This window comes from Platalea leucorodia (genome assembly GCF_965183815.1).
Source record: "Platalea leucorodia genome assembly, chromosome: 10".
Lineage (NCBI taxonomy): Eukaryota > Metazoa > Chordata > Aves > Pelecaniformes > Threskiornithidae > Platalea > Platalea leucorodia.
Genome location: NC_138832.1, coordinates 10,546,317 through 10,572,946, shown reverse-complemented (window position 1 = coordinate 10,572,946; position 26,630 = coordinate 10,546,317). Strand labels below are relative to the sequence as shown.

General features: G+C 44.7%; 1 protein-coding gene across 3 annotated transcripts in view; it reads left to right on the top strand.

Annotated features, from left to right (window-relative positions):
* HTR2C (5-hydroxytryptamine receptor 2C) overlaps window positions 1-14,641 on the top strand; it is a 93,977-nt gene extending 79,336 nt beyond the window's left edge. For 2 of the 3 annotated variants that reach the window (XM_082323410.1, XM_082323411.1), the window contains 2 exons: window positions 531-731; window positions 12,895-14,641. In XM_082323410.1, the coding sequence (XP_082179536.1) occupies window positions 531-731; window positions 12,895-13,727 (1,034 nt within the window). In that variant the 3' untranslated portion in view covers window positions 13,728-14,641. The remainder of the gene's footprint in view (window positions 1-530; window positions 732-12,894) is intronic. The other variant, XM_082323412.1, reaches the window with a different exon arrangement.
* Window positions 14,642-26,630: the final 11,989 nt, after the last annotated feature.

Below are 26,630 nucleotides of genomic sequence, written 5' to 3'. Positions count from 1 at the left end.
TAAGGTAAAGTAGTGTCATTTAGCTAGTTGTTAGACTGTGTAGAAAAACTGTCTGCTACCTTTCTCCTCGGCAGACAGAAACTGAGAAGTACATGCCTAGAGAGCTTTAGAAAGGATCTGAGTGAAGTTAATGCCATGTAGCGCTATGCAATCCATGAAAAGAATGTGATGAGGCAATTACAAATGAATGTAAAATCCGATTTTGTAAAGATGTGGGGGAAAGGTTAAGAGAGAGGAACAGAGCTAGAACGGTCACTTGGAGGCACTGCCAAATTAATATTCCTTTGCCTTTCGCTACTGGTCATGGAAAACAGATGTGTGGGAACTGGCTATGGGTTTAGGGAGTGTCCGGAGCCAGGGACTGCCCAGAGAGAGGCCTTGCAAGAATTTTCTTTGTCCACTCCTCGTGCACGTGCCCCTTACCGGTATCGTAGAGTTAAAATATCCCAGTTGCTCAGAAATGATGGCCTAGCTTCCCAAATTATTTCCTTTTCTTTTTTCCTTTCATTTCTTTTCTCTCTATGTTTCAGATTATGCTTGGCCTTTGCCTAAACAGTTGTGCCCTATATGGATTTCCCTAGATGTGCTCTTTTCAACTGCATCTATTATGCATCTCTGTGCCATCTCTCTTGATCGGTATGTAGCAATACGCAATCCCATTGAGCACAGCCGCTTCAATTCCCGCACCAAGGCTATTATGAAAATTGCTGCAGTTTGGACCATATCCATAGGTAAGCAATGCGGCTCACGATCTTAAGTGTGTCTTAATGAATAATAGTGTTACTCCAATTTTCATTTAGGATTTTAAAGAGGATACTCAAATTAATTTACCTGGCCTGCATGCCTGAATATAATAAATGATTACTGGGAAATAGAAGTCTCTCATTGCGCTTGGTCAGTGACCAAAATAAGTAGTCATTTTTCAGAACACCACCACTCCCAATGCTGAAGCATTGCTGCTGTGTACATATCAATATGCCGATAATGACGGTAACACAGACAAATGGTACTATAAAACTGCTGTGTAAACAAAGCAGAAAATAGCATTAGCAAAGACTCTGGAAGGAAAACGTAGCCAGTACAAATGACATGTCTACACTGCAGTTGCTGCAGTTAAACTCGCTCAAATTCTCGTAGCAGTTTAAGTGAAGCAGTGCAGAATTGAAGGCAGGCTAACAGTGAGGTATTTACTGCTCTTGCCCAGGCTTTATAGCCTATATTATACTCTGCCACAGTTGGATTGCTGCTAGTACTGAGCTAGCAAGTTTGAAGTCATAGTAAATGAGGAGCAGACATAAAAGAAGACACTTTTGTATCACTTTGATAAAAAGTGATAAATAAAGCAGCAGTAAAATAAGGAAGAAAAGGAAAAATGATAGCAAGATGGCTCTGTAATATCAGGAATTATGTGAAGAAAAACGTTTTTTGGGGAAGTCTTTCAATGTGCTTTATAAAGGAGACATTTGGGGCAGCGTCAGAAGAATTGTATGACCACTTCCCTCTGCTGTATTGCCTTTTTTGCTTGAATAAAATACAGTCTTACAAAGATTTAACATTTAACTTTTCTTTTATAAAGCGGTTGTCACTGTCAGTGCTGTACTGCAAGGAAAAGCATGTTTCAGGTGCTTGAATTTCTCTTGGGTTTTGCCTGCTTTAGAAGTGGAATATGATACTGGATCTCTGGGTGCTGCAGGAGCCACTTTTGAAGAAGATTGCCATGGAAAAAGGCTGTGGAAAAAAGCAAAAAAATAGGGGAAATATACCTTCTCTCTTCATGAATATAGCAAGCATATCTGTTAGAAACAAATTTTCATGTGCCACAGGCCTGCTACGGTTCTTCTAGGTAATACAGTCCACAGTGAAACTGGATTGGGTTTAATCAATTCATTTAATATTTTTTTTTTTAATAATTATTTTAAAGTCTCCATGCTGCCTGTTTGGCATAGGAAAGAAAGCTGCTGAATTCAGTGCGTAAGCAGTCACGTGCGAACAACTTCACGCACAGGATGCTTGGGCTGGATTTGCACAGGCAGTTCAGAGCTGGCGCAGAATCTGTGCCCTGTGCTGCACTGTAACGCAGAGGGAGCAGCCAGTATACCCCCCCAGCAGAGCCGTATAAATCTGTCAGCAGCATTGAGCAACACATTGCAAAACCTGGGCAATACGACTGTTCTGCTTCCATTTCTGGAGCTAACTTGCAGATTTTTCCCTGTGCTGCCTTACATGTTGCAGATATATCCTTAGAATTGGCTAGTGCTGAAGGTGACTGCCTGCACAAGAACCTTGAGGGCTAAGTCGTGGTTTGGACCATGGGTCCAAGGAATAAAGTAAGGCAAGCAGTACTTCATGCATGGTTCACTGAGTCAGCAGACTAGTAAGCAAATCTGGGGCCTGACCAAACAGATGTCAAGACAGCCATAGACCTACCTCTTCCTGGAGTTACTGGGTGGGGAATGGGCTCAGGATGATGGAAAATAGGAACATTATGGGCTCTACTGTCCCCCAAGGGCAAAAGTACCTGAGCCAGGATAGGCAAGGTGACTTTGTTCTGCTGTAGAGTGCAAACACTTCACCCCTTCCCAACTTTCTCGGGTTATGCATTTATAGAATGTCTGCGTTTATAATAAGATGTGAAATAAGGAACACTAAAAGAAATAGCTTGGAAGGGAGACAGAATGGCACATTTCTTTTGCAGGCACATGGCTCATCAGCCCTCAGTAAGGCTGCATTTATTCCTCAGCATCCAAAAGTCTTTAGGAAGAAGCTGTGAGCTGTCGCTCAGCGGGACGTCTGCAGTGCACAACGCTTTGGGGGACTGCCTCGGGCAGCGCTTCCCTCCCCAGGCTGGGGAGGGAGATGTGTTACAGCTGTACCTGCGTCCCCTCCTGTGCTGGGATCATAGCTGAGAGGGTGTACAGCATGTCTGGGCTTGGTTTATGTTTTGTTTGTTCTCTTTGATGCAGATACAGCTGGCCCAGGGGAGTCTTTGCTTGCATCCCTTTTTTTGAAGATACAGGCAGAATGATACTCCCCAGAGAGTCTGTTCAGGGCACTGAATTGCTGTTGGATTTCCACCCTCCCCAGTGCATGCGATAGGGCTTACCCATTTACTTGGGCTTTCTCCAGAGGGTTGCATTAAATGGAGAAAGAAAAGTATTCTTGGTATGTATCTAGCTTATTTTAGCATAACTATTTTTACTTCATAAATGAATTTAGAAATGTGACAGACACGGGGATAAACCGAACATGGAATGAAGAACCAAAGTGTATCGTTGCTGTCTTCCGGCTCTTACCCACTCATCACTTGGAAAGGCCTTATGAAATCCCATACAATTTTCAAGAGGGTGGAATAGGTTAAATAAATTCACCCTCCCTTCAGTATTAAGTATCACAAAAGAATTCGTGCACTTCTGTATGTGATTAAGTATCAAATTCAAAGCAGCACTTAAGTGCAGGCTGGTCAGTTTGCGTTTCCTAAGTCCTGCTTCAGTTGGACTGAAGAAACTTTTAAATGCATCCCATGTAAAGAATCCTGAATTCAGTTCCTGAATCAGAATTTAAAATAGGAAGTAAAAAGCATGTAATTTATCTTAATTTAGTAGCTTTTGCATTCCATTTTCCTGAAATGTTAATGCTGACAGCAAAATATATAATAGAGGTTCTTTGCTCATTGAGCCATGGATTTGGCAGGTTGCACAAGCCTAAACCTATGATTAGGTTTTTAAGCAGGGGAACATAACAGAGTCCTCCTGTCTGTTGACAATTGCTTTATGAATGGGTCTTTTCCAAAGCCCTCTTTGTTCCAGATTAAAGTACATCCCAGCCAGTTGTCCCGTGTTTTAGCAAATGTAACCTGAGCAAGACTTTTTGTGTTCAGTTAGAGAAAAAGTGGGTGCTGTGAAGTGCTGGGCTTGTGAAAATGAGTTTTGTGATATATAGCATTGTGCTGAGGCTGGAAATAGAAATGTAGGGAACAGAAATATCCACACAATTGAAAATGAAAATAAGTTATAGACCTGAGCTTGCTGGCAGAATCTTGATGTTGCTTCAAGACTTCAGACTTTGCATAGTTGCAAGTGCAAAGGTTTTCACTAGTAACATGTGGACTTAACCATCTCACCTGACTCCCTGTATCCTGCTCTGAGGAAGGTGGTTTTGGGCCACCCTGGCCAAGAGAGGATATCCCCATGCAGCTCTCAGCAGGAGTGATGAGAAGCTAGTCAGACTCTAAATGCACACCGTATAATACAGGAGAAAGTGTTAACTGGGTAATACTAATATAAAAGAAATATCACCTTGGAAATGTGAATGAAAGAACTTCAGTGATGTGGAAGGGTGCACGCACATTGCTTCTGATATGAAAATAAGTAAAACATTTTAATTCTGAAGCTCCTCGTGGCTCAGCTGTGTGCCTGCTAGCACAAAATGGGTTTTCCTCTGCTTCCCAGAAAGTTCAAGGTTTGGTCATTTACTAGAAAGAGCCAAAATTACACATGCTACCAATTTCCCAGCTCACAGTTTTACATCCTTAGTAACAGTGTAAATTCAGTTTACTTGATAAGTGACTGTGATAAGGTCATCCTTTAAATTCTGCTCTTTGTATCAGTGCCATAAGCAGACCCCACATGTCTTTTTGTTTATTTTTTTTGAAAACAGAATAAGTAATAAAAAAAGGAAATGCGCTGTTGAATTGTGGTAATACCATGATACGTGTTGTGTTAAAATTGGACTTTTTTCTTTTCATTCTCTCTCTGACTCACTAATGATATTATAATTTTGATATAGATATCTGGGGTTTGTATATATAATAAACCACTCAACTTTAAAAAGGAATTTTACATCCCCATTTAACTTTCATACTACTTCATTGTTTTATTGAGGCGATCTGTCTATAGAAGTATGAAAGAGGTGTGCTGCAAGGATCAGTAAATGCTCATCTCAGATTAAGTGATCTTATGTCTAACAGCTTTTTGCTTCTGCCCTGAGTGTTCCTCTCTCACACAGGCTGAGCAGCCCCATCCATGCAAGCTGCCCTAATTATGTCCTTAAAGAGCCTCCAGATATCAGTTAAGCCTTCCCCTATCTCGCTGGGGATAATCCCAGTAGGAAATGATACTCAGTGTGAGGAACGTGCTTGGAACGGCACCACTGATATTAAAAGGAATTGTAGTCTTCTTACAGGCTAAGAGCAGGTTGTGCATGGAGGTAGAGGGGGACTGGAGTAACTCACATAGCCTCCCTCGGGTCATGGGTCTAGAGCATGTTTAGGGTTTTGGTTTGCATTTCTGCCCATAGGTGTGTCTCTGGCATCAGTGACTTTCTCAGCAAGGCATATGTTTGCTCCCATGACACGCTTGCTGATAAGGCATGCTTGCTCCTGAGCACCCTCTGGTCCATGCTGGGCAGTAGTTGCTCCTGAGAGACTGTGCTTTGGGACAGGAGCACACACCCTTGAATTTCTTTGCAGGCTTCAGGCCCTGGTCAGCAAACAAACCTTTGGACACGTTTCATGGACAAAAATGGCAAAAACACTGCTAATGGAGCAGACAACAAATGGAAGGTTAAAACGTGTTACCAGGATTTTGCTCAAACCTTTCCTACCAAGCAGGCTGGTTCTGTTTGTGGCTCATCACTTGGAGACAAGGAAGCAGTGTTAAGATGACTGTCGCTGGCAAAGCAAAGGTTAGACAGGCACCCTTCACCTCCTGGAAAAGTGTACAGGTTCCTGACTACGAGCACTGCTTTGGTAGGACGGTAATACTATTGCTGAGAAAAATGGTTGCATGTTAGTAAAACCTAAGAGAGCATAGAATTAGTTTCTCTCCAGATTTGGAAGAAAATTGTATTAATGTGTTTTTGCCTTTTTTATGTTTGACATTAAATGTCCGACAGTGTATGTTTGACTGAAATTCTTCCCTCATGAGCATGAGGGTTGTAGTTGATGATTTCTGTAGGCAGAGGTGCTGCAGTTTTTGTTAGCCTCAAGTGAGCGCAGAGGTGGCATTGGCATTGCAAGCCAGGCTACAACTCGCTTCTGGTGGAGCAGTAGAGCAGGTTTGTGCTCATAAAACTTTTTCAGGCCTATCTTCTGGTTGCGGGTGAGACAGAAACCCTTGCTTTATGGCCTAGAGCATGACACTAAGGCTTTTGTCTGCCTCTGTTTCCCATTCGTTTGAATTGACTACAAGGTTATTTTCTCTAAAGATATGATTTTGCCTGAGTGTTTGTACCATGATTCCCAAGAGTGGCATTAATCTCCCTAGTACATCAGCAAGAGTTATCAAGGTGAGGAAGATCATAGCAGTTGATGACAAGCTGAGTTTGTAGCAAGGGAACTACCTTGGGATTTCAGGCATGGGTGCCTGGATTGGTTTGATTTTGTCATCAGACATCAGTGAAATGTTTTGCCTGGAACAGCAGCAGATGGTGATAGTCTGGGAAGTGTTTTGCACAGGAGATGGATTGACCATCCCACCACATCTGTTCCCAGGGGCAAGGGAGATGTCAGTGTCTCCTGTTTGAGGTTACTGCTGCTGAGCATCAGTTCAGGCATCACTGTTTGATTTTGTGGGGAAGCCCAGCCCTGGTAGCAGGTATGCTGTGAGCAGAAGCAGAAGCCCCATCCCCCTTTGTTCAAATGCACCATTGGAAACACATGGCTGAGCAAACCAAGAGAAGTAATTTAGCAAAATAGAAAGGCAGGTGGGAAAATAATTTATTTCTTCTGTCTTTTACTGGCATTCGCTGGTTTTCCATCTAGGCTCGGGTTGTTTAGTGCTCTTGCAAGGTTTGAGTAAAGATCAGCAGCTTGTTCAGGCACAGTCAGTAATTACATTCCTCTGTTTGCAGTTGTGCTCATTGCGGGCAGGGAGATCCTTCAAAGTTCAGCCCCCTTTAATCTTTGACTTTAAACCAATACAAGGTTGCCACTGTTGTTTTATTAGAACAGTTAGATAAAACTAGACCTAATCCAGCCCTGGAGGTGCATTGTTGCTGTATTAGCACATGAAATGCACTGCAATTAGTCTGCTGACATATGGGGAATACATGGAATTTTCGTGGTTTTGAACACTTCAAAAGCCCACATTCTTCAGGTTGCCCCTGAAGAGCTTTGCTTCCTGAAACCGGTGCCTTTTCTTTCACAATGCAAGCCAGGAGGCTACTATCTGTTGGGCTTTACTTCTCGCTGTCTGTTAGTTATTATTAGAGAAATGTGCAGGCATTTTGCGAGACACTTCTGTTAAGAAACCAAACAAATTTGGTTTAGTTTTCCCTTTTCTGAGAGGGTTAGGGGAGTCAGTTCCTACTTCCTCTAACAGACTTCAATGCTAATGCGTAGTTACAGCAGCTGCTAACATTCAGGTGAATCTCTTAAAGTTGTAACCTGCATTTATTTTGTATAATAATAAATATGAGGTTAAAGATATGGATTTAAACACGCAGTGTTTAGCATGGACAGCAGCATTCTTAGTTTTGCAGCACAGACTGCTTTTGTGGCAGCCATAGGCTTGTTTGGCACATGGCTCTTTCTCTCTGCTTTTTTTTTTTTTTAAATTGTGTGTAAATGCCAGGAGGATGGTAGTGAGGTCCAAAGCCCACCTGCATCAGCAGCGCCCTTGCCACGGACCACAGCAGACTTTGAATCCAGTGCTGACACCAGGAGAGGTGGTCCCTGGCATTCCCAAGCCCATGTACCTGCAGCAAAATGTGACCCCTCTTGTGTTCAGCCCTGAGAATCCAACACATGGAAAGACAGAGTAAACCCATACGCAGGCCTTTGTTTTCTTTAGTGAGGTTCTTGTCCCTGGAGGAAATGAAATATCTTCTTGTATAAGAATGTTGTGCGAAACAATGGAAATTGCTTCCTTTCTTAGTGGAAATAACCATCAAAGACTCCATCTTTCCAGTAATCTCTATCAGTCTCGTGGGCTTTCACAGAAGTAAACAAGACATTAAACACAAAAACATTATTGTTTTTCATTTAAGTCTAAGTTCTGTGAATGTCAGTTTGGACTTCTTAGCTGGCTTTTTCTCTGGAGCCAGCTAGTAAATGTTTTACAAAGCCATATTTGTAGTCATTTGGGTTTTGTTTTATTAATTGAGAATCTGTGAAGAGCATCTGTTACTCTGTGTCCACAGCATCATCTCAGCCCCGTTTGGTGAACCATTCTGCTGGCTTAAGAACATATTTAAAGCTGACAAGAAGCAGTTAGGACAACAACTGTAATTGGATTTGTAATCCGGAGGATCTCTCTCCGTCTTGCTTCCCACTGCTCTACCAGACAGAGGCTAAAGGAGGGCAGAAGAGAAAAAAATCACATTCATCTTTTCCTTTTTGAACTGCTGTGGTGAAAAGGGATATCCTGCTCAAGCTGCTGCCTGGCAGAAGGGTGCACAGAGCTCCCGGTGTTGAGTCTAGCAGGGACCTGGTTCATGGCTTGCTGGCTGGTGGTAGCTGGTTGTCTCTTCTTACTGGGGCAAAACCAGTTGCCCTAGGCACTGCTCAGACATCAAGCAAGAGGACCAGGTTTGCTCTGAAGAGCAAAGTGTGATATGCAATAAGCTCACAAAGCTTTTACCTTGCAAGTTTTGGAACAATGCCCCCTCTCTTTGGGAATTTGCTGACACCTGAGTTAGAAAGGGTTATTTGACACAACTGGAAAATGCCTCCGAGGCTGGTGACCTCAGATCACTAAATTAGCCTGATGTTTTTTGATGAAGAGCGTGTCAGCTCGGGCGCAAGGCAAAAGCTCATAAAACGCTCTGCACTGGGGCTTGGAAAGCTGAACAGCAGTAAGGCTGGACAGCAGTAGGCTTCAGAGCCTCTTGCCCAATTTGGCACTCACTATCCTTACGCTGGTGTAGTGAGTTTGGCTCTCTCTGACCAACTGACCTTAGTTCTTAAATTATGAACAGTTACAACCGCAGTGTTAGTACTGTGGGTTGCTTGAGCCAAGTGGAGTCAAATGCTTTCTCCATGCTTGTTTAAACAGCTGAACTCAAGTAAGACAAGCATTCATGTTTACCCGTGTTCAGGTGCCATGGGAATGCTTAGTGGTAAGCACAGCACATACTGATCAGGGTAACCCTATTGAAATCAGGGCCAGGGTGTGAGCTGTGTCTGCAAGCAGGTATTTGTGCATTTGGGATTGTGGCAGTAGCAATTTTGCAGTAATCCCCCATGAAGGCAGCCCCTCCAGGGTGTCTGAGACCTTCCACGCTTCACTTCTCACTACTGGGGTGGTGTAGAGTTAGTCCTGTTGCCCAAGTTGTGTAACAGACTTAGTTCCCTTTAAGGCTGGATTTTGGGGTGGATCAGTGATAAATCTCATATTAAAGAATGAGTTACAAAGGAGAAGTGTGAGGTGGAAGAAAGCATTTGAGATGAGGGTAATGCTGCCCATTCAGCAGTGCTGTAGGCTAGCTGGCAGCTGAATGAATGTCTGTTGGCAGCTCCTCTGAGGGCATCTTTCTTCCTACTGCTATTTGGGATTTTCCTGGATTGGAGGAAAGACCAAACAAAGACCTGGTGCTCTCTCTCTTCTGTGTTTTCTCAGTTTGAAATCTCACTTTGTTATGAGAGAGGTGAGGGACACTTTTCCTTTACAGCAGTTACCTCCTCATTCCCTCTCATCAGTGCTGAGGAATCTCATGCTCATGCAGTTTTAGGCTGCCGTCAGTGCTCTTGATTTGTATATTCATCATATCCCAGAACTAGGTTATTCTTCCCAAATGTACTTTATGTCTGTGACCATGAAGTTATCCTGAAACCTCATCTCATTTCCCTTGGCTAAAGCAATAACACTAAATTCAATGATGGCTATTTCGTGAATGAACCTTTATTCATTTTGGAGTTTTATTTCAAAGGGTATGTGTTATAGAGGGCTCTAAAGCATAAAATTATCCATGCAAATATAATCCCAGTGTAATGCCATTGATCTAATTCAGATTTCTTCTTTGTGTAAAGTCTGCTCTGTCCACCTCCCACCACTTCCCGAATGTCTGCGGTTTGATGGAGCCAAGGCATTAGAAAGACGTCTTTAACAATACAGAGTCAATGGCTTGATGGGATGAAGGTTATTGCAGTCACAGGGATTTGGCACAGGCAAGGTAACAGGGGTTAACATATCAGAAAGGAGGCAACTGCCTTGCCAAGTGTACGCTGATAAACATTAGCACATAGAGGGAAAGAAGACTGAATCCTGGGCTAAGAAAACACATGCTATAATCACAGAAGGCATTTATAATCATTACTTTTCAGAAGAAATTCCTTCACTAGATTACTGGCAAATGGTAATTTTATGGTAATGACAAATTGCAGCTGTATTCTCCAGAATCCTGGAGAAATCCAGCTAATTCCTTAGCTGGAATGGGAAGAATGCCCTGGTCAAACTCTTTAGCATGTTACTGTTTCTGTTCAGAAATTCAGAGTCCCACAGGATTAGTTCTAGGACCTGTGCTGTTCACCGCAATCCAAAAAAAGCAATCCAAACACAACAGTGACCTCAGCATACATTATTTCTCGGGTGAAGGAGCTAAGGAAGGGCATGGCCAGCCCCACAGACATGTCTGCTCACGGACAGCCAGGCGGCTAGAGGGTAGGAAGGGGAGAACAAAAGACATTCTGCTGGTCTCTAACTGCTGGGATGTGCAGTTTTTTTCCTTTCTTTAAAAGGACAGAGAGGAATTTGAAAAGAAATGGAGAAAGATAATCAAAGCATAAAATGAGTTTGGCATGAGGAGAGAGTAAATAGCATTCTCTAGTTCCAAAAGAGGTATCAGACAGTAGGGATGATAAAGGTTTATAAAATCACTGAGAAGGTGGAAAAGGTGACCAAAGAGTGATTATTCACTGTTTCTCACAGTAGAGGAACTGAGGGGAGTCAAAGGAAATTATCAGGCAACCAATTTAAAATGAGCAAGAAATACTTTGTTCACATGACAAACAGGTAGGTTGTGGAACTGAATGCCGCTGACTATTGTGGAGTTGAAAATGAGATCAAGAAATCACAGAAGATAGGTCTCTCAAAGGTTATTTTAAAAATGAGGTGTGGATGCAACTTCTTGCTGTGGAATTTTCTAAGCTATAATGCTGACAGCTGCCCCATTTTGTACCATGGCTCTAAACTTCTGGTACTTGCCAAAGACAAGAGACAGGGCTAGATGAACACAGGATGGTCTAACTAGATCTGGCCCACCTTGTCTTTTCCATGTTCTCACGTACACATAGGTTGTGGTATTCCAAAATATGTTGTTGCTTTTGTTGTTTTCAGCTGTGTCTAGACAGATTTCTTTGGAAGGTTTTGGGTCAGTCCTGGTGTGGGACTGAGCTCCACAGATCAAGGGACAATGTTTGGATCTCAGTAAGCATGTAACATATTAGAGTGAGATCCAGTACTCCGTCATGAGTCCTATATTCCCTCTTCTTTCTGTCCCCACAGTAAATTGCTGATGACTTTCACAAGGTAGAATAGAGCAGGTATACAGATATATATTCCTTAGAGGAAAACAGTGTTGGAGGACATTAAGTCAATGCATCTGAATTAGAGTTATTCAGAATGCTTTCATTCTTTCATTCCTTCACTCTGCAAGGGACAAGCCAGCAGCTAGCTGTGGGTGCGGGCTACTATGCGCAGTCCTGGACGGTTGTGCTCCAGGCTTGACATGCTGTCTGCTCAGGCCATGTGCCAAACGGCACGGACATGTAGCTGTCTGCAGAGACCCTCCATGCAGGACTCCTGCTTCTGCTTCAGAAAGGCCTGATGTCCTGAAATCCTGGACAAACAAGCTGTGCTGGGTGATGCTGAAGAGGAAAAGGGATCCAAAATGTTCTTAATCTCACTTGTCTGCTATTAAGTCCACGTCTGTAAAAAGTGCTGTGCCACCAGGATACAAGAGAAACTGCCTTGGCGAGTGCAGTGATTCCCGAGGCTTATTAGTCTGCTTAGTGCTTAGGAGGAGCTGGAAGCTGTGCTCTAGTTATTATTATAATTGAATCATTTAAAGTTTCCTTCCTTTCAGCCAGAGGGTTTGTAGCTGGGGTTCTGATTTCAGACCGTCATGTCAATCTGATCACCGTTTTAGTTATACCTTTTCTATTCTCACGTTGTCTGTTGTTGCAGATTTTAGCCCTATATTCAAGATAGAGGGATAGGAATTGGGCAGATGTGCGCCACGGCCTTTTCATTTGACTATGTAATTGCATCCTCTAAGAATTCAAGCAAGACTGTCTCTGTGGTACTTCTCAATTTCACACTGCTTGTGGATGAAATGCCTGGGCAGGCAGAGCTTGCAGAGACCACTGTCTGCTTGCACCAAGATAATCGATAAGGACCCAGAAAGCTAGGAGCTTTTCCATGTGTCCATGATGCCATGGCAAAAGTGGCCATTTTTCTATCAATCAGGATTATTTTAATGTCTTTAAGAAACTTGCTTCTAAATCTTTGTAGCTGTAATTCTTTTGCATTTTGATAATTTTCCTCTTTAAAGTTTTTTACTATCATCTACCCTATGTCAGTGATTTCAAAATCCCCCAAACTGGCAGGCATGGAGCGGCCAGCTGGAAAAGAGCAGGATAATGACTGCCTTTCCTACACCCGCAAATTGCAATTAATGCTAGAAAAAGAACTTGATAAAGGAGTTACACTGCATTCACTGTGTCAGCTGTGGAGCACAGCAAAGCTGCAGCCGGTCCCAGCAGAGGGTGTTCGTGCCCTGGAGCTGCGCTCCCAGGAGTGTTGTTACACGAGATTTTCCCTTCCGTCTGGGAGTAGTAACTTCTCTTTTGAACAGCTTTAGGTAGCTGAATGCATGCAGGGCCTGCATCATCTCTGCTGCCTCTTTGGAGCCCCGTCCATCCAAGTAACCGTCTCTTTTTTGGTCTCGTTCTTCTAGGGATATCTATGCCCATTCCAGTCATTGGTTTGCAGGATGACTCCAGGGTGTTCATAAATGGGACCTGTGTCCTCAATGATGAGAATTTCGTCCTCATTGGATCCTTCATGGCGTTCTTCATCCCTCTCATCATCATGGTGATCACGTATTGCCTGACTGTCCAGGTGCTGCAGAGACAGGCAACAGTGTTCATGTGTGGAGAGGTGCCCAAGCAGAGGAGGAGCAGCGTAAACTGCCTCAAGAAGGAAAACAACACAGAGAACATTTCAATGCTTCACAATCATGAGGGGGCATCTCACTTGAACTCTCCTGTAAATAAGGAGGCAGTGCTTTTTCGGAAAGGAACTATGCAGTCCATCAACAATGAGCGAAGAGCCTCCAAGGTCCTGGGCATCGTATTCTTTTTGTTCCTCATCATGTGGTGCCCATTTTTCATCACTAATGTCATGTCTGTCCTTTGCAAGGAAGCCTGCGATAAAGACCTCTTGAGTGAACTCCTTGATGTGTTTGTGTGGGTGGGGTATGTTTGCTCTGGGATTAATCCCCTTGTATACACACTCTTCAACAAAACGTACCGCAGGGCTTTTTCCAATTACATCCGTTGCCAATACAAGACCAGTAAAAAATCAGCGCTGCGGCAGAATCAGTGTCTGAATGTTGCTTCAACAGCTTTATATGGGAAAGATCTGACTTTAACTAGTTATCGAAATGGCAATGAACTCAATAGCATGGAACTAGATGAAGTTGAGGAGGGCCTCGAAATGCAACCAGGGACTTCAGAGCTCTCCATAAACAGCTGTAATGTTGTAAGCGAAAGAGTGAGCTGTGTGTAAAAGTGGCTCACACAGCCTTTTGCTACGGTGTGTCTGTAGCCAAAATATATTGTGTAAAAATGTAAGTGTTGGTCAAAGGACAATGTAAATATTGCATTCTGAACAAAGCTTTTTTTTTTTAAAGAAAAAAAAAAAGAGTTGTCTTTCCAGTCCAGTACTTAAAATCATATATATTAATATACTGCAGTGAAGTTTAAGGTTCTATATTTACTGTTAATACTAGATCGGAACTATTAGCTACTTTGCATATGTCATGGACAAAATGTTTGAATTCTTCTTCCAGTGCATGAGCAAAAATGCTGAATATTTATCTCAGGTGGCATTTGCTGGAGTCCAGAATGGCACGTTAATAGTTATATATCAAATACATGCTATTAGACTTGGTCAGTATAACTTTCTTTTTCAAGTTGACAGTAAATATATACTTTAAATCCTCACCCCTATTTGTGCCGTGTAGACTGTACAGAAACCTGGCAGAGAGACATCAGGAAAGCGTAGCGGCTGTGCAGGCACCTGGCCAGACATGTCCTGTTATGGGTAGTGGCTTGCTGCCATACCGGGCAATGTTGCACTTCAAGGGACCTCTGTTAAATTTTGACTCCCTCTCCAATTCTGCTGTTTTCTTTCCATTCCCCAGGAGGCTCCAGCTCCCCTAAGGAACGTGGGGAATGCAGTTCTGGTGTGGTTTTGGGATCCTGGCTGGGATCACTTGCACACTTGGAGAAGCAGCATGAGAAACAGAGTGAACCCTAGTTATCTGCTTCAACCATTTTATAAATGGAGTGCCTCAGATTTATAAAAAGCCCTCCTTTGGTCTTACAGATAATCATCAGCTCTGGGATGGAGCAAGCTGTGCTCAGCGTGGATGGCACTGCCTTCACAGATTGCTTGGATGATCAGGGTCTTTGGTTGACCTGGAGAAGAGCGCTCTGGCTTTGTAAGAGCTCTTGTCTTCTCAGTCCTCACATCTATCTATTCCTTAGCTTGTTTAGCATTTGCTTTTAATTTTCAACATCCTTGGACTTGCAGTGCTGGTGATAAAACGCTGCTTTGGGTGTAGAGTAGAAGTTGCTGTGCTTGTGGTGCTGGTCAGGGTCAGGCTGTGAGGTGCAGGATACGCCGCCCTGGGGGATGCTCAGGAGAGGGGCATAAACAAGGGTCCCTGCTCATTTCTCCTGTCTCAGGAGGGGGTGGGCAGAACTGGACAGAGTATGTGACTGCAATCATTTGCTGGTGACGTGGTTCAAAAGCAAATGATGACTAGGGACAGGAAGAAAGCAGACCTGGAGCTAGTCTACATGGAAGATTAATCTGGATTAACTTTTAAATTTGATTTATTCCATTTCACTCCCAAAGTAAATTATAGTATATCATATTAATGCCACTTACATCTTAATGAAAGCATCCACATTGGGATTTAATGCAGTTTTTAAGTAATCTGCTTTTAATTCACACCATGTATAATTTGAATTAATTTTCCTCTGTGTTCCTGTGTAGACAAACCCTCCAAGGCATTGTGTCTTTCTGGCACTGTGCCTCTGGGGTGATGCCTCTCATGCAATTTTCCTTGTGTAGAGTATTGTCTAATGCCTGATATCACCCATAAGGTTTTTACATCTTCATTAACTAATATACAAATGCTGCAGTGACCATCTAACTTGGATGCATTTAGTATCACTGACAGCCTCTGGCTACGAAAATCATCAGAACAGAAAAGCTTACACTAGGCATGGATAAATGGCATTTTACTAACATGAACTGCTTGTACTCTAAGCTTCCAGTGTTTATCCCACCAAAATTAACTTTTAGAAGAAATGGAAAATTCTGCTAGTGCTTTAGCGTAATGTTGTGCTGTTGCATTGCTGTGTACAGCAACAACCTCGCTGAGGCCACTACCAAAACACAACATACGGGTTGCGTCTGCTGCTGGGTTGCTCCCAGCTTGATGCATTGAAGGTGATGGTCCTCTCTTCTCCCTCATCCCCTCCTGGGAGATTTCCATAGTACTTCCATGCAGGCAGGTGAGGTATCTCAGTGCGGAGCGTAGCTTACTGCTTGCAGAAGGCAGCAGAGATGCACCGTGTGCCAGCCTGCTGATACCGCCACGGGCTTGAATGCTCAAGAATCCACTTGCCTCTCCAAAAAGTCTGGTACCCAGTAGGAAAAGGACTGGCCAGAGACACAAACTTGTGCCTTCAGTGACTGCCCTTTGCTCTGAGTCAGATTTGACTATCTCAAACAGTACAGAAAAATCAGAAAGATCACATTGCTTTTTAAGTTCTTTTTTTTTCCTTGGTTGAATTCATAGCACATCTTTTCCAAACATGTATATGTCTGTGTGTATATATATGTGTGAGCGTGTACACATATATACATATATATATTAAAAGCCAACCACAGACTTTGAAAGCATTTAGCAATAAGTTGAATTACAGTAACTTCTAGCACATGTGTGAATAGGTCATGTATGAATAGTTCATTGTCCACAGCATCCTCAAACTCGGTATAAGTCCACACACAGGCATTGTCTTCACATAGGAGCCTTCATGTCTTATCCTTGCCAGTTCTGTTGTATGGGCAAAAAGGGAACCTACTATATTTGGATGTAAATAATGGGAATTGAACAGAGAATTTACAGAATTTTTATAAATGTTTTTAAAAAATTCCGCACAAGATCTGTAAATATTTAGAGCGTTGCGAATCAACTGGACCCGTACTGATGCACGTCACTTGTTTAGATAAACAGACAAGGGGACTGCCTTACAGCGCCTGCGTTCTCTCCCGGCCAGCGGGTGATAACATTTTTGTGAATGGTTAAATACTGTCACTTACCCAACTTCCTTTGGGTCATTCACATCAGGGTTTTGTGATGCTGCTATTAATTTATTAAAGAAAGCTTGTTGGTTTAATCACTTTTAATTTTTTTCATGGTCTTATCAGAAAATAAATAAATGAACGTGCCCTCTCTTTCTTTCATCTGTCCCCCATTAAAATCTTTCCTGAGTGAGAAATATGTCCTGACCAAAAAACAAAACAACAACAAAAAAATGAGGATAAGAATGAGGATAACTTTCGTTTCTCCTCTCACACTTGAAATATGGCCCACAGTTGATTAATAACAGAAATTAGTGTCAGCAGATATCCCAACACTTCCAACCCCAAAACTTGTTAAGTATGAAGACAGTGACAAACTATTCCCCCTCTTCAGGAATTAACTGTTAAAAATGACATTTTTTAAATGACCTCAATTTGAAGAATGGATTTAGTTCTCTGCAACTTAACCAAAGTCAGGTTGTCCCCACAGCAGCTTTGTTTCTCTTGAGCTGTAGTCATTAACCATGGTGGTGCCTCAAGAAGCCCTGTCCTGGGGCTGCCTGGTGGGAGTACCTGCTGGAAGTTTGGTGTGAGTCCTCAAACCTCAGTCAGGTACAGTTTTGTCTTATGAATAGTGTGTGTGGTGGTGTTTTGTTTTGAGTTTGGACTGAACAAGTGAAAACAGTTCCTTGGAAATGGTGCTGTAGGCTGAAATGTGTGGTTGCTTTGTTTCCCAAACCAGATGGGAGATGTGCAGGCAGGCTGCCTGCGAGACTGAGCGTGCACGTAGAAGCTTTGACCCAGCAAACAGATCACCCTGTTTGACTTGCATCAGGGAGTCTACTCGTGGGGTCAGCCCCTGAACTAGCACCTTCCTGAGCTGTAGGGGCTTGCAGCCTTCCCCGCCAGAAGCAAGGCTGTCCACATTTGCTCAGGCACAAAGCCCTGTGGCTGAGCAACCTGGCTTCCAGACCTGAGCTGGTGCATCTACATCTGTGACATGTTGCCCCACAGAGCCAAGTCTGGGGTGTGGCATCCACAGAGTCAACCATGGTGGCTTTGGGGACCTCTGAGGGCCTCAAGGGCTGTCCTTTGAGGACAAGGGCCTCCTCCTTCAGTCCTGTGCTTGCTGAAGATAACAGCAGCTACCCAGAAGCTGTGGCATTTGGGAAGCAATATGGTTCAGAGCCAATGCTGTGGAGCCTCAAGGCATCCCACCTCAGCATGGCTCTCCTTGTTTTAATTACTTGTGAGTCAGCAATAGTGTTTATCTGAGTGATAATTTAAAGATGCTGATGTTAGGTGATGCATGAGTAGTCAGTGTGAACGGTGTGGTTAGTGCCTTTTTCTCTACAGAGACACTCATGTCAACAATTAGTGCCTTTCTTCTGGACAGCCCTACAAAGAGGTTCATCACTGGCATAGAGCACAGCCAGTGCTCTTCACTTCCAAGTCAGCAGGCTGACTGCAGTCATCTGATGTGCTGGAGCCACAGGGTGCTGGATGTGGAGACCCAAATTCCAAAGGAAAAATATATTTTAAAGAAAAAAAGCAAACCACAAGCAGCTCTTCAGAAATATTGTTTAGCTTTGAGCAAATGAAGGGTGTCTGATACTCTCGCAGACAAATTTTGCTCATCTGGCATTCCAAAAGCAGTGTCTGTCATGTGATAAAGATGCAAATGTCTCTTGGATGGGTTTCCTCCCTGGGTCACAGTATCATTGGGATAGCTACATGCCAAGCCAAGAACTGCACTTGGCTTTGTCTCCATTTCAGACTGGGGCAGAAAAGGCATCAGAAGTTTTTTCCTGGGAAAAAGCATACAAAGACCACCAAGCCTTGGGCAGGTGTAGCAGAAGAACAGAGATGGACAGATGTATGCACGCATCTGCACACATGAACACACACATATCCCAGAGACCCCAGAGAGCAACAGGAGATGTCATCATGCTTCTGTCTTCCCTTGAAAAAATGGGAATAGCTGAACAGCTGGGGAGGAAACCTGTGATGGGGAGATCAAATGTGGCTGTAGGCATCACCATGAAATGTGGGCTGTTCTAGTGATAATGTAGTGGTGGGGGTGCGTGTACCAAAAAGTGTTTTGATTTTTTTAATTTTTAACTATGAAGTTGTTATTGACTGTTCTGCCTCTCCTTCGTTTTTCTTTAAGTCTCAGGTCTTCTGCTTGTTTGCTTTTACACACACTGAAACTTGTGCTCTGAAGCTGTCAGAAGTTGACAAAATATCTATGTGATGTGTCATTCCCTGTTGGCTGTGCAGGGATGCTGCAATCCCCTAACAGCATGGAGATGGAGAGTCTTCAGGTGAGTGATTTTTGGTATATATGAGACAGACAATCAATGCAGCAAGGCACGCTTGCCGATTAAAGAACCACACCAGAAGATCTTTAGCGAACAGTCAAGTGCGTGAGCTACACACTGAAAAATTTTGCTTAAAACTGTCCTAAACTATGGGTTCTGCTGACAGCAGGAGGGTATGTCGGTACATGGGGAGGGAGCCTGGCAACGCAGGGTGCCCTGAGCTGCCCGCTGCTCCCAGCAGCCCTCCTGCACGCTCCCTCCAGGAGGGTGCTTGTTTTACCACCCGGCACAGCGTGGCCTGGCACGCTGCCCAGCGGGGATTTACTCCACGCTGTGCTGAGCAGTGCAACTGCAGAACAGGTTGCAAAAGCCTGGCCTCCTGGGCCACAACTTCAAAGATTTGGGGAGGCACCTAGCAAGTGGATAAGTGTCTAGCGGTGACACAAGTCACAAGTTTTTACTGTGGAAAACTGAGACTGTGAAGCAAGCCTTGTTGCATATTATTACATCTCTTATGAATGTTGCCTTATGTACTGCTTCCCCAAAAAACGAAGGATCTCTTAGCATATATATACAATTTTCCCAGCAGTCTCCTGGGACAACGGCTGCTGCTTTGTCACTCCAGTGGGCTACCAACACTTAGGTGTTAGGTGACTTGAAAAATGAATCATGCAGCATCACACAGGGGCACGTTAAATCCACTGTTCTGAACTTTGCTGTGCTTGAATCGTAGTTAGTTCAACAAATTGGATAAATTAATGTTTAATTAAAATACAGCCTAATTATCCAATGTATGTTTTTAATAGGATCTAATTGTGGCATTTTGAGTTATTGAAATTGCTGATACACTAAATCGCTCTATAGGCTGGTGCCTGTTAGACCACTGCCTGGTTGCATTTGTTGAAATTTAGAGCAGTTTTACATTTGTGTGTGCTGCTGATGTCAGTGTCTCCTCCTGCAGAAGAACAGGCGGGTGCTGGTGACAGATGCTCATCAAAGCCACTGAAGATTTTAATCAGGGTCCTTTCCCCTGACTGAAGGGTAGAACAGTTCTGCAACTTTTTGGGGAGGAAGACTTCAGTGCCCCTCCTGCAGAGCCCACACTTCCCAAAGATCATGATACTGCTCAAAGCAACAGGTAAGTGCAAATGCCCAGCAGAGATCTCAGCTGTGTTGAGGGTTCCTCCCCTATAGGCACCAATAGTTCATGTCCCAAAATGTCTTCAGAGAGGATCCACAGGCCGCAGTGACTCGCCCCTGAAGCCACGGCAATGTTTAGCCCCCTCAGCTAAGTACTCCTCCTTTTTGCAGCACAGCCACAAGGCTGGCACACACGTGGGCTAACCCTCAAATGAGCATTTGATCTATCTTGCACCTTTCCTAGGTGTTGCTGAAGAGACAACTGCCTGCATCCTCTACCAGGGTGTCCTACAATGGCATTTGGCAAAGTGGCAGGATGTGTGCCTGACTCTGTGCAACAACGTAGGTGATGCAGCAAACCACGGTGAACCAACGCTGGTTTCCCTTAGGCAGATCTTTATTCCTTGAGTGTAAATTAGTGATTGATTGCCTGTTGCACCATAGTTAGTTGGCACTTCTGCCTTAAAAAATAGACAGGACTGTGTGTTGGGCCTGAGCAGCAGCCCCAGTGACAGGCATGGTGGGGGGACATAAGTCCAGGCAGGCCTTTTTAATGAGAAGAGAGTAGAAAGTTTGGCTTGTTCCTCCTAGCAGCGAAAGATGGGTGAAGAAAGCTCTCCATCAGGACATGAGGGAGTGCTTGTTCTGACTAAGGAGGGAGATGAGCTATTTAGGCTAGAGGAAAACATTGGCATACAAAAAGGGCCAGAAATAAACTAGGAATTAGAAGCAGGTTTCTAACAAGTGGAGTATTCTAGGTCTGGGACTGCACTTTCTGGTGAGGCAGCAGTAACAGCAACCGAAAAGCTGATTGAGGGCTCAGCTCTTGCATTCACTCAGGAATTTACCCTGTAGGGGTACAGCGGGAGGGCCCAGCTCAGCCCTTACGTCCTCAGCCTCCTGGCTGGCAGAGCTTGGGCACCAAGCCAGCCATCTGCACAGCAGCACCTCTGACCTCCCTGGCAATTTGTCCCAAAGCGTGGGAGGAACAAACATCTTTAAGCAAGAACACTATTTTTGTGCTACGGTCCTTCCAAGTCCTCGCAAAGCCATGAAAAATGCCACAACTTTGGAGGAAGGCAGGCAAGGCCATGCCAAGTCAGTGCATCTCCCACAAGTGGGACAACATGAAGTCAAGGGAGAGTGGAGGCTGTGTTCCCAGCCCCAAATTGTATGAAGCAATGTTTCATTTACATTCTCAGAAGCATCCAGAATCAACCAACTTGGCTAGCCCAAGCCTGACTGGATGCAGTCACGTAAGTTTAATTTAGCCACAACTGCATCTTTGTGGACATTGAGTATTATTGGAGCCAGTCTCAGTCTGCTCTGGAGAGCCGCAGTGCTGAGGTAATGTCCTGTTGGGCTGCCATTAGCTAGTGTAGTGGAGAAAACGCTGGTGAGCAGCTTTAAGGGCTGAGAGCCTGCTTTGTGCTTGCACTGTCTGACTTTTTTAATGCTTTTCTTTGTCACTGCATTTCCAACCATGCAGCCAGGAACTCCATGCTTTTGCTTCAGTAAAATAAATTGTGTTGTTGGCCTTTTAAGCTCTCTGTTGTTAAAAGTGGACTCAGCTGAACGTGGCAGGCAGCAAGGTTATTGTTTTCTCAGTGTGAGTGTTTCTAAATAAATTGGCAGCATGGGCACGAACTTCTGGGCAGCTACCAGCCAAGACCAATTTGAGAGTCCCAAAGGTTGGGACATGTTTCCAGTTCAACAGTTAAGAGCTGGAACATCATCAGATAAAAGGCGAGGACTATCCTCTCCTGGGCTTTATGCATCAGACGGGGACCTCTCGGTGGCACAGCAGCTCTCCCAGGCTCCTGGGCAGCCCCGGCTCTGTGGTCAGACCCTGTGAGGGTGCAAAGGATGTTTGGGTACCTAGAGGCAGGAGGGGAACCTGCATCTGTTGTCTCTCGTTTCTTCTGCTGAATAAATTTTCTGTAGCCATTCCATGGAGGCAGCTGTATGCACCGGATGGTTTAGCACACTCTGCATCTGTTTGCTGTTACTGAAGTTGCATTTGTGTGTCATGGCCACACAGGGAGAGGTGCTTGGGGAGGAGAGGTCGACCTGTCCAAGGGCAGCCAGGAGGCTGCAATCCTTGTGAAGATCAGGTTTTGCACAAGCAGACTGGCAGAAAAGGCTTGCTGTGGACTGCCACAGCAGTCAGCACACAGGCGGATCGACAACAGATCCGAAGCAGGATGGAGCTGGGGACAACTGGACACCTACAGTGGCACACGTTCACACAGGGCACTTGGCATCTTCGGTTTATCCGGCGTATGTTCCAGTACAAGCTTTCTTTCCAAATGTGGGCAGATAAACAGCTCTTCAGTGCTCTGAGCCTGACCCTGTGCCTGGGTGGTGAGGAACTGATGTATTTACAGATTTTAGCCTTGAAATATAGAGTTTCCTTTCCCAAGAACATCATGTTTCTGTTTGGTATGCATGTTTTCTCCACCACTGCGTGAATTCCAAAGAAGAACATTCTGCCACCCTTCGTTTGTTTTTAAATCTTAAAGATATCTAGATAAGTGAATTCTATTAAAGGAAGGTGTTCCCTGGTTTGTAAAAAACCCCCTGATATTTATTGCTTGGGTTTTTTTCTAAATGAAAATGATTCCTGATGCTTTGGTGAGGTAGGACATCCAAGCACACCAAAGGTGTGACATACCTTTACCACCTCCATTCACAGCTTCCCAGGCAAGGAAAGAAAAAAAATAGTTTGCAGATGATCACTGATGACCATGGCTCAAATGCCCCCACTGCAGCTGCAGGAACCTGGGGTGACCTTTCACACCTTCCAGCAAAGGCAGGGCGATGCAGCCTAATTCAGTGTCTCAGAGAAGGCAGAGGTGCTGCGCAGGCTCTCCTTGCTGTTGGAGAGGGGTGCATTGTCAGGGACCGCAGCAGGGCTGCCACCGTGCCTGTCGAGTCCCCATGCTTAAGGCTGTGCCTGCACTCAGCTCTCGGTGGAGTGAGACCTGTTGAAACACTGAGGTTTTTTCTTGGGCAGATCCATCAGAAAAGGAAATGTCAAGGCCATGTTTAGGATTTTTAAATTAGTTTTCTTTTTTTTTGAAATGTGTCTGGTGGCATAACACTTGCTGAAATGGCATTTTGTTTCCTGAGCAGAGCAGTCCTGTGGTATGTCTGCGCAGGGATCTGATACAGATCAGCAGCCCAGGACGGCAGGGAGGCAAATACTCGGTTTTGGTGCAAACCTTGTGGTGGCCGCCATTTCTCAGCTGGTTGTTTTATCTCTCTGTACTCCGGGAAAAGGATCTTGATGCAGACGGTCTGCAGAGCTGTTTCAGCTGTTCAGACAGCTCAGCCACAATATGTTGCCTCAAATTATTTTGTTAAGCACATGCATCAGCTGTACTTGTTTTCCTTGAAGCTATGAGAACCACAGACCCTCCTGAGAAAATTCAGCTTCTACATAGACATAAAGAGCTTGACAGTGCTCTCAAATGTACCCTGCCGCACAAGGCAGTGAGCTGCAACCCTGCTGTGGCCCATGAAGCTCTTTAGATTTTAGACTATATCATTAGTTACTGCACTCCCAAAGCCTCGACATCTGGAAGCTGAAGCCAAAAGGGCTGTGCCGCTTTACGTCCTTTCAAGATCTAGGTACTACCTAGAGCTGTGGAGGCTCCGGGATGGGTGTTGATAGCTGCAGAGGCTCTGGGATGGGTGCTGAGACCCGTGCTGGCTCGGGGATGGATGCAGGAGCTGAGGCCAGAGTGAGGCAGGGACACACAGCAGGGTGCAGTCCCCGCTTGGCCGAGCCTCCAGTTTGAGCCGATGGGGTATTTCTGTGGGTACTCAGTGGCACGAACGTGGGACGGAGGGCAGGGGCTGGTTTTGGCTGGCACATGCCATGGGAGACACAGCTCCAGTCAGAGCAGCAGCGCTGGGCCGTGGTCACGATGCCACGAGGCACGAGGGGCGATGTTACCCGGCAGTCAGCCCGGCACTGAATGACGAAGTGAAAGTGTGACACTTCTCCACTTAGCAGTACAAAAAGAATAAAACTCATCTGTCTTACAGCGAGAGAGCCATTGTCCCCTCTATTGAATTTTCATGCACTAAATACTGAATTCTGGCGAAAACCATGCTGCACCTGTTTTCCTCCTCCTCTGCGTCCCAGCACAGATGCTGACACCCAGTGGCCATGGAGTTTCTAGCGTGTGTACGAGATGGAAAACTTCAGCAGAGATGCCTCAGCCGGTGAGATACTTCTACCTTTTCATTTCCTCAAGTGCAAGAGGAATAAAGAGCTCCTGAGAGATGCCAGCCTTGCTTTATGTCTTTCAGCCATTGGTAGGTTATAGTGGTTGAAACACTTCAAAATCTTGTATTCAGAGGCCAGTCAGAAAAATGAGAAAATATGAGGATGGATAATGAGGAAACAGAAGGTAAACTGGTTTTCAAATTACTTTCTTGTTGGCAGCTTGAAAATAGACCTCTGTGAGAGAAGGAGAGCAATTTTGTAAGCTCAGAGACCTTGGCATTCGCCTTCCGTGTTTTGCTGCTTCCCAAAAGCAGTTAGAATATGACAGACGCAAATTGATTTTGCATTTCCCTGCAGCATGCACAGGATCGTGCTTTCATATGTTTGACAAGTCTTGACATTCTCTAGGGAAAAAAACTCTGTAGGAAAAGTTGCTTTTTATTCTTCAACAAATGGCTCTAAGACTTTATCAGTCAAAGACAGAAAAAAGACCCTAAACTCGAGGTTATGCAAAGGAGTTCTTTTTGTATGTTTGGCAAAGAAAGACATGCCTCACAAGACATGCGGGGCTAAGATGGTAAAAACACCACGGAATCCAGACATGAGCTGGGAACAATAAGAACAGAGTATGCCAAAGGAGGGATTTTGAAAGCGCTTTACTGAAAATATTAATTATGGACTACAGCAAGTGAATTAAACCACTGTAATGCAAATACTGTGTGAAAGAAATATGTAATTAGTGTAATTCTATAAACATAAGAAAAAAGCATACTACTGAAATTCTAGCAAGGTTCAGGATGTTAGGAAGGACTAGCAGCTGGCCACCTATTAGGATTAAATTTTGCACAAGCTGCAGAAGTGATGCTGTGAGAAAGCAGGTGGGGGGTATCTTGCTGCTCCTGCAGCAAGGACCCTCTGCAGGGGTGAGTTTGGTGAGCGGGGAGCCCCGTGCCAGGGCCAAGCCCAGCTTGCCTTACCTAAACACTCCTGTAAACCTGCAGCATACAGATACCATAAGTAGATGTACTTAATTTATCACTCTGTTACTAGGCAGGTTTCTAGGCAGGCTTCAGCCTAACTTTTATATTTTGTGGTTACTGAAATAGCTCTGATCGTTTTTGGGTTGAGTTCTAGCTGCGGAGGTACGTCGTCTGTTCCTTTGCCACCTCTTACCTGTGCCCATTCTCTTTAATTCTTCTTCCCTTCTTACCTCTTTTTGGACAAAATTAGACTAGAAACTTTAACCCAGCTTAAACCTGTCCAGCAGGTTGGGGTGGCCGCACCACTTGGCCCACTCCAAATGCCGATGCCCGGCGTTCCCACATGGTGAAGCGGGTGAGATCTCATCAGATGTAACCAGGCCAGCAGGGTGGGCTCTAGCTGCCTGCCTCACTTTTCCCCTGGGGGAGATGCACAATGCACTCGTGTTTTTAGTAGATATTTAAACAATTTAAGAGGCTGGCAGAACATCAGAGGCCTACCAGGAGCTATTTCCAGTAAAGGCAAATCTCAGTGGGACTCTTTCCAATAGTTTTCTCTAGTGCTTTTTCTGGTTTTAACCATTATTATTAGTGCAGTAACTGTTTCCCTGGTGGCAGTTCTGAAAACCCATAACCCAAATGCTATCCAGTTCTGGATGTGCAAAAGTCCTCTAGTTCCTGAAAGTACCTGACTTGGCTGAGCATCTCTGCTCATCCTGGTCTTGCAGAGCAGGAGATCCAGGCTTGGTCCTCCCAGAGATGGCCCTGCCCTGATGGCCCATTGCTCTGCAGGGAGCCCAGCCTCCAGAGCAAGTCAGAGCAAAATATCTGTGCTGTGCTGGCCAGGGGCAGCCGTGGTGTAGGGCTGTGCCCCTTGTCGCTGCAAAAATCCTGCTGGAGACCAGAGAGGGAAGGAAGGGGACTCTGCAGCTGGCGGGAGGGCACCAGGCAAAGAGCTGCTCTCTCCCATTGCACAGAGGAGGAAACGCTGTCCTGAGCCTCCTGCATCTGGCCTGTTGTATGAACTATGCATTCCCTTGAATTGCTCTGATGAGCGTGTTTTGGAGATGTCTGCAGGCCAGGTCTCCCTGAGCTGGGGCTGGGGGCTGCTTCTGGGCCAAGCCAGCTTTATTCCTGCTCCCTTCCCCCTCTCATGGTTCCTTTCACCTTCTCTGTTAGGTCAGTGCCTTGGAAGTCCAGCTCCCTTCTCCAATTCTAATGTGCTGCATTCATCAAGGTAAAACACAGTATTTCAATGCCCATTGCATGCTCATGGGTATTTTTAAATGTAAAGCCATCCCATGATAGCTGGCCAGAAGCCCCAGGAGACAGTAGAGGCAGAGGTTGTGTCTCATCAAAATAACAACAGCCAGGAAACTTCATTTCTGCTCCAGTCTGTGCATAGACCATT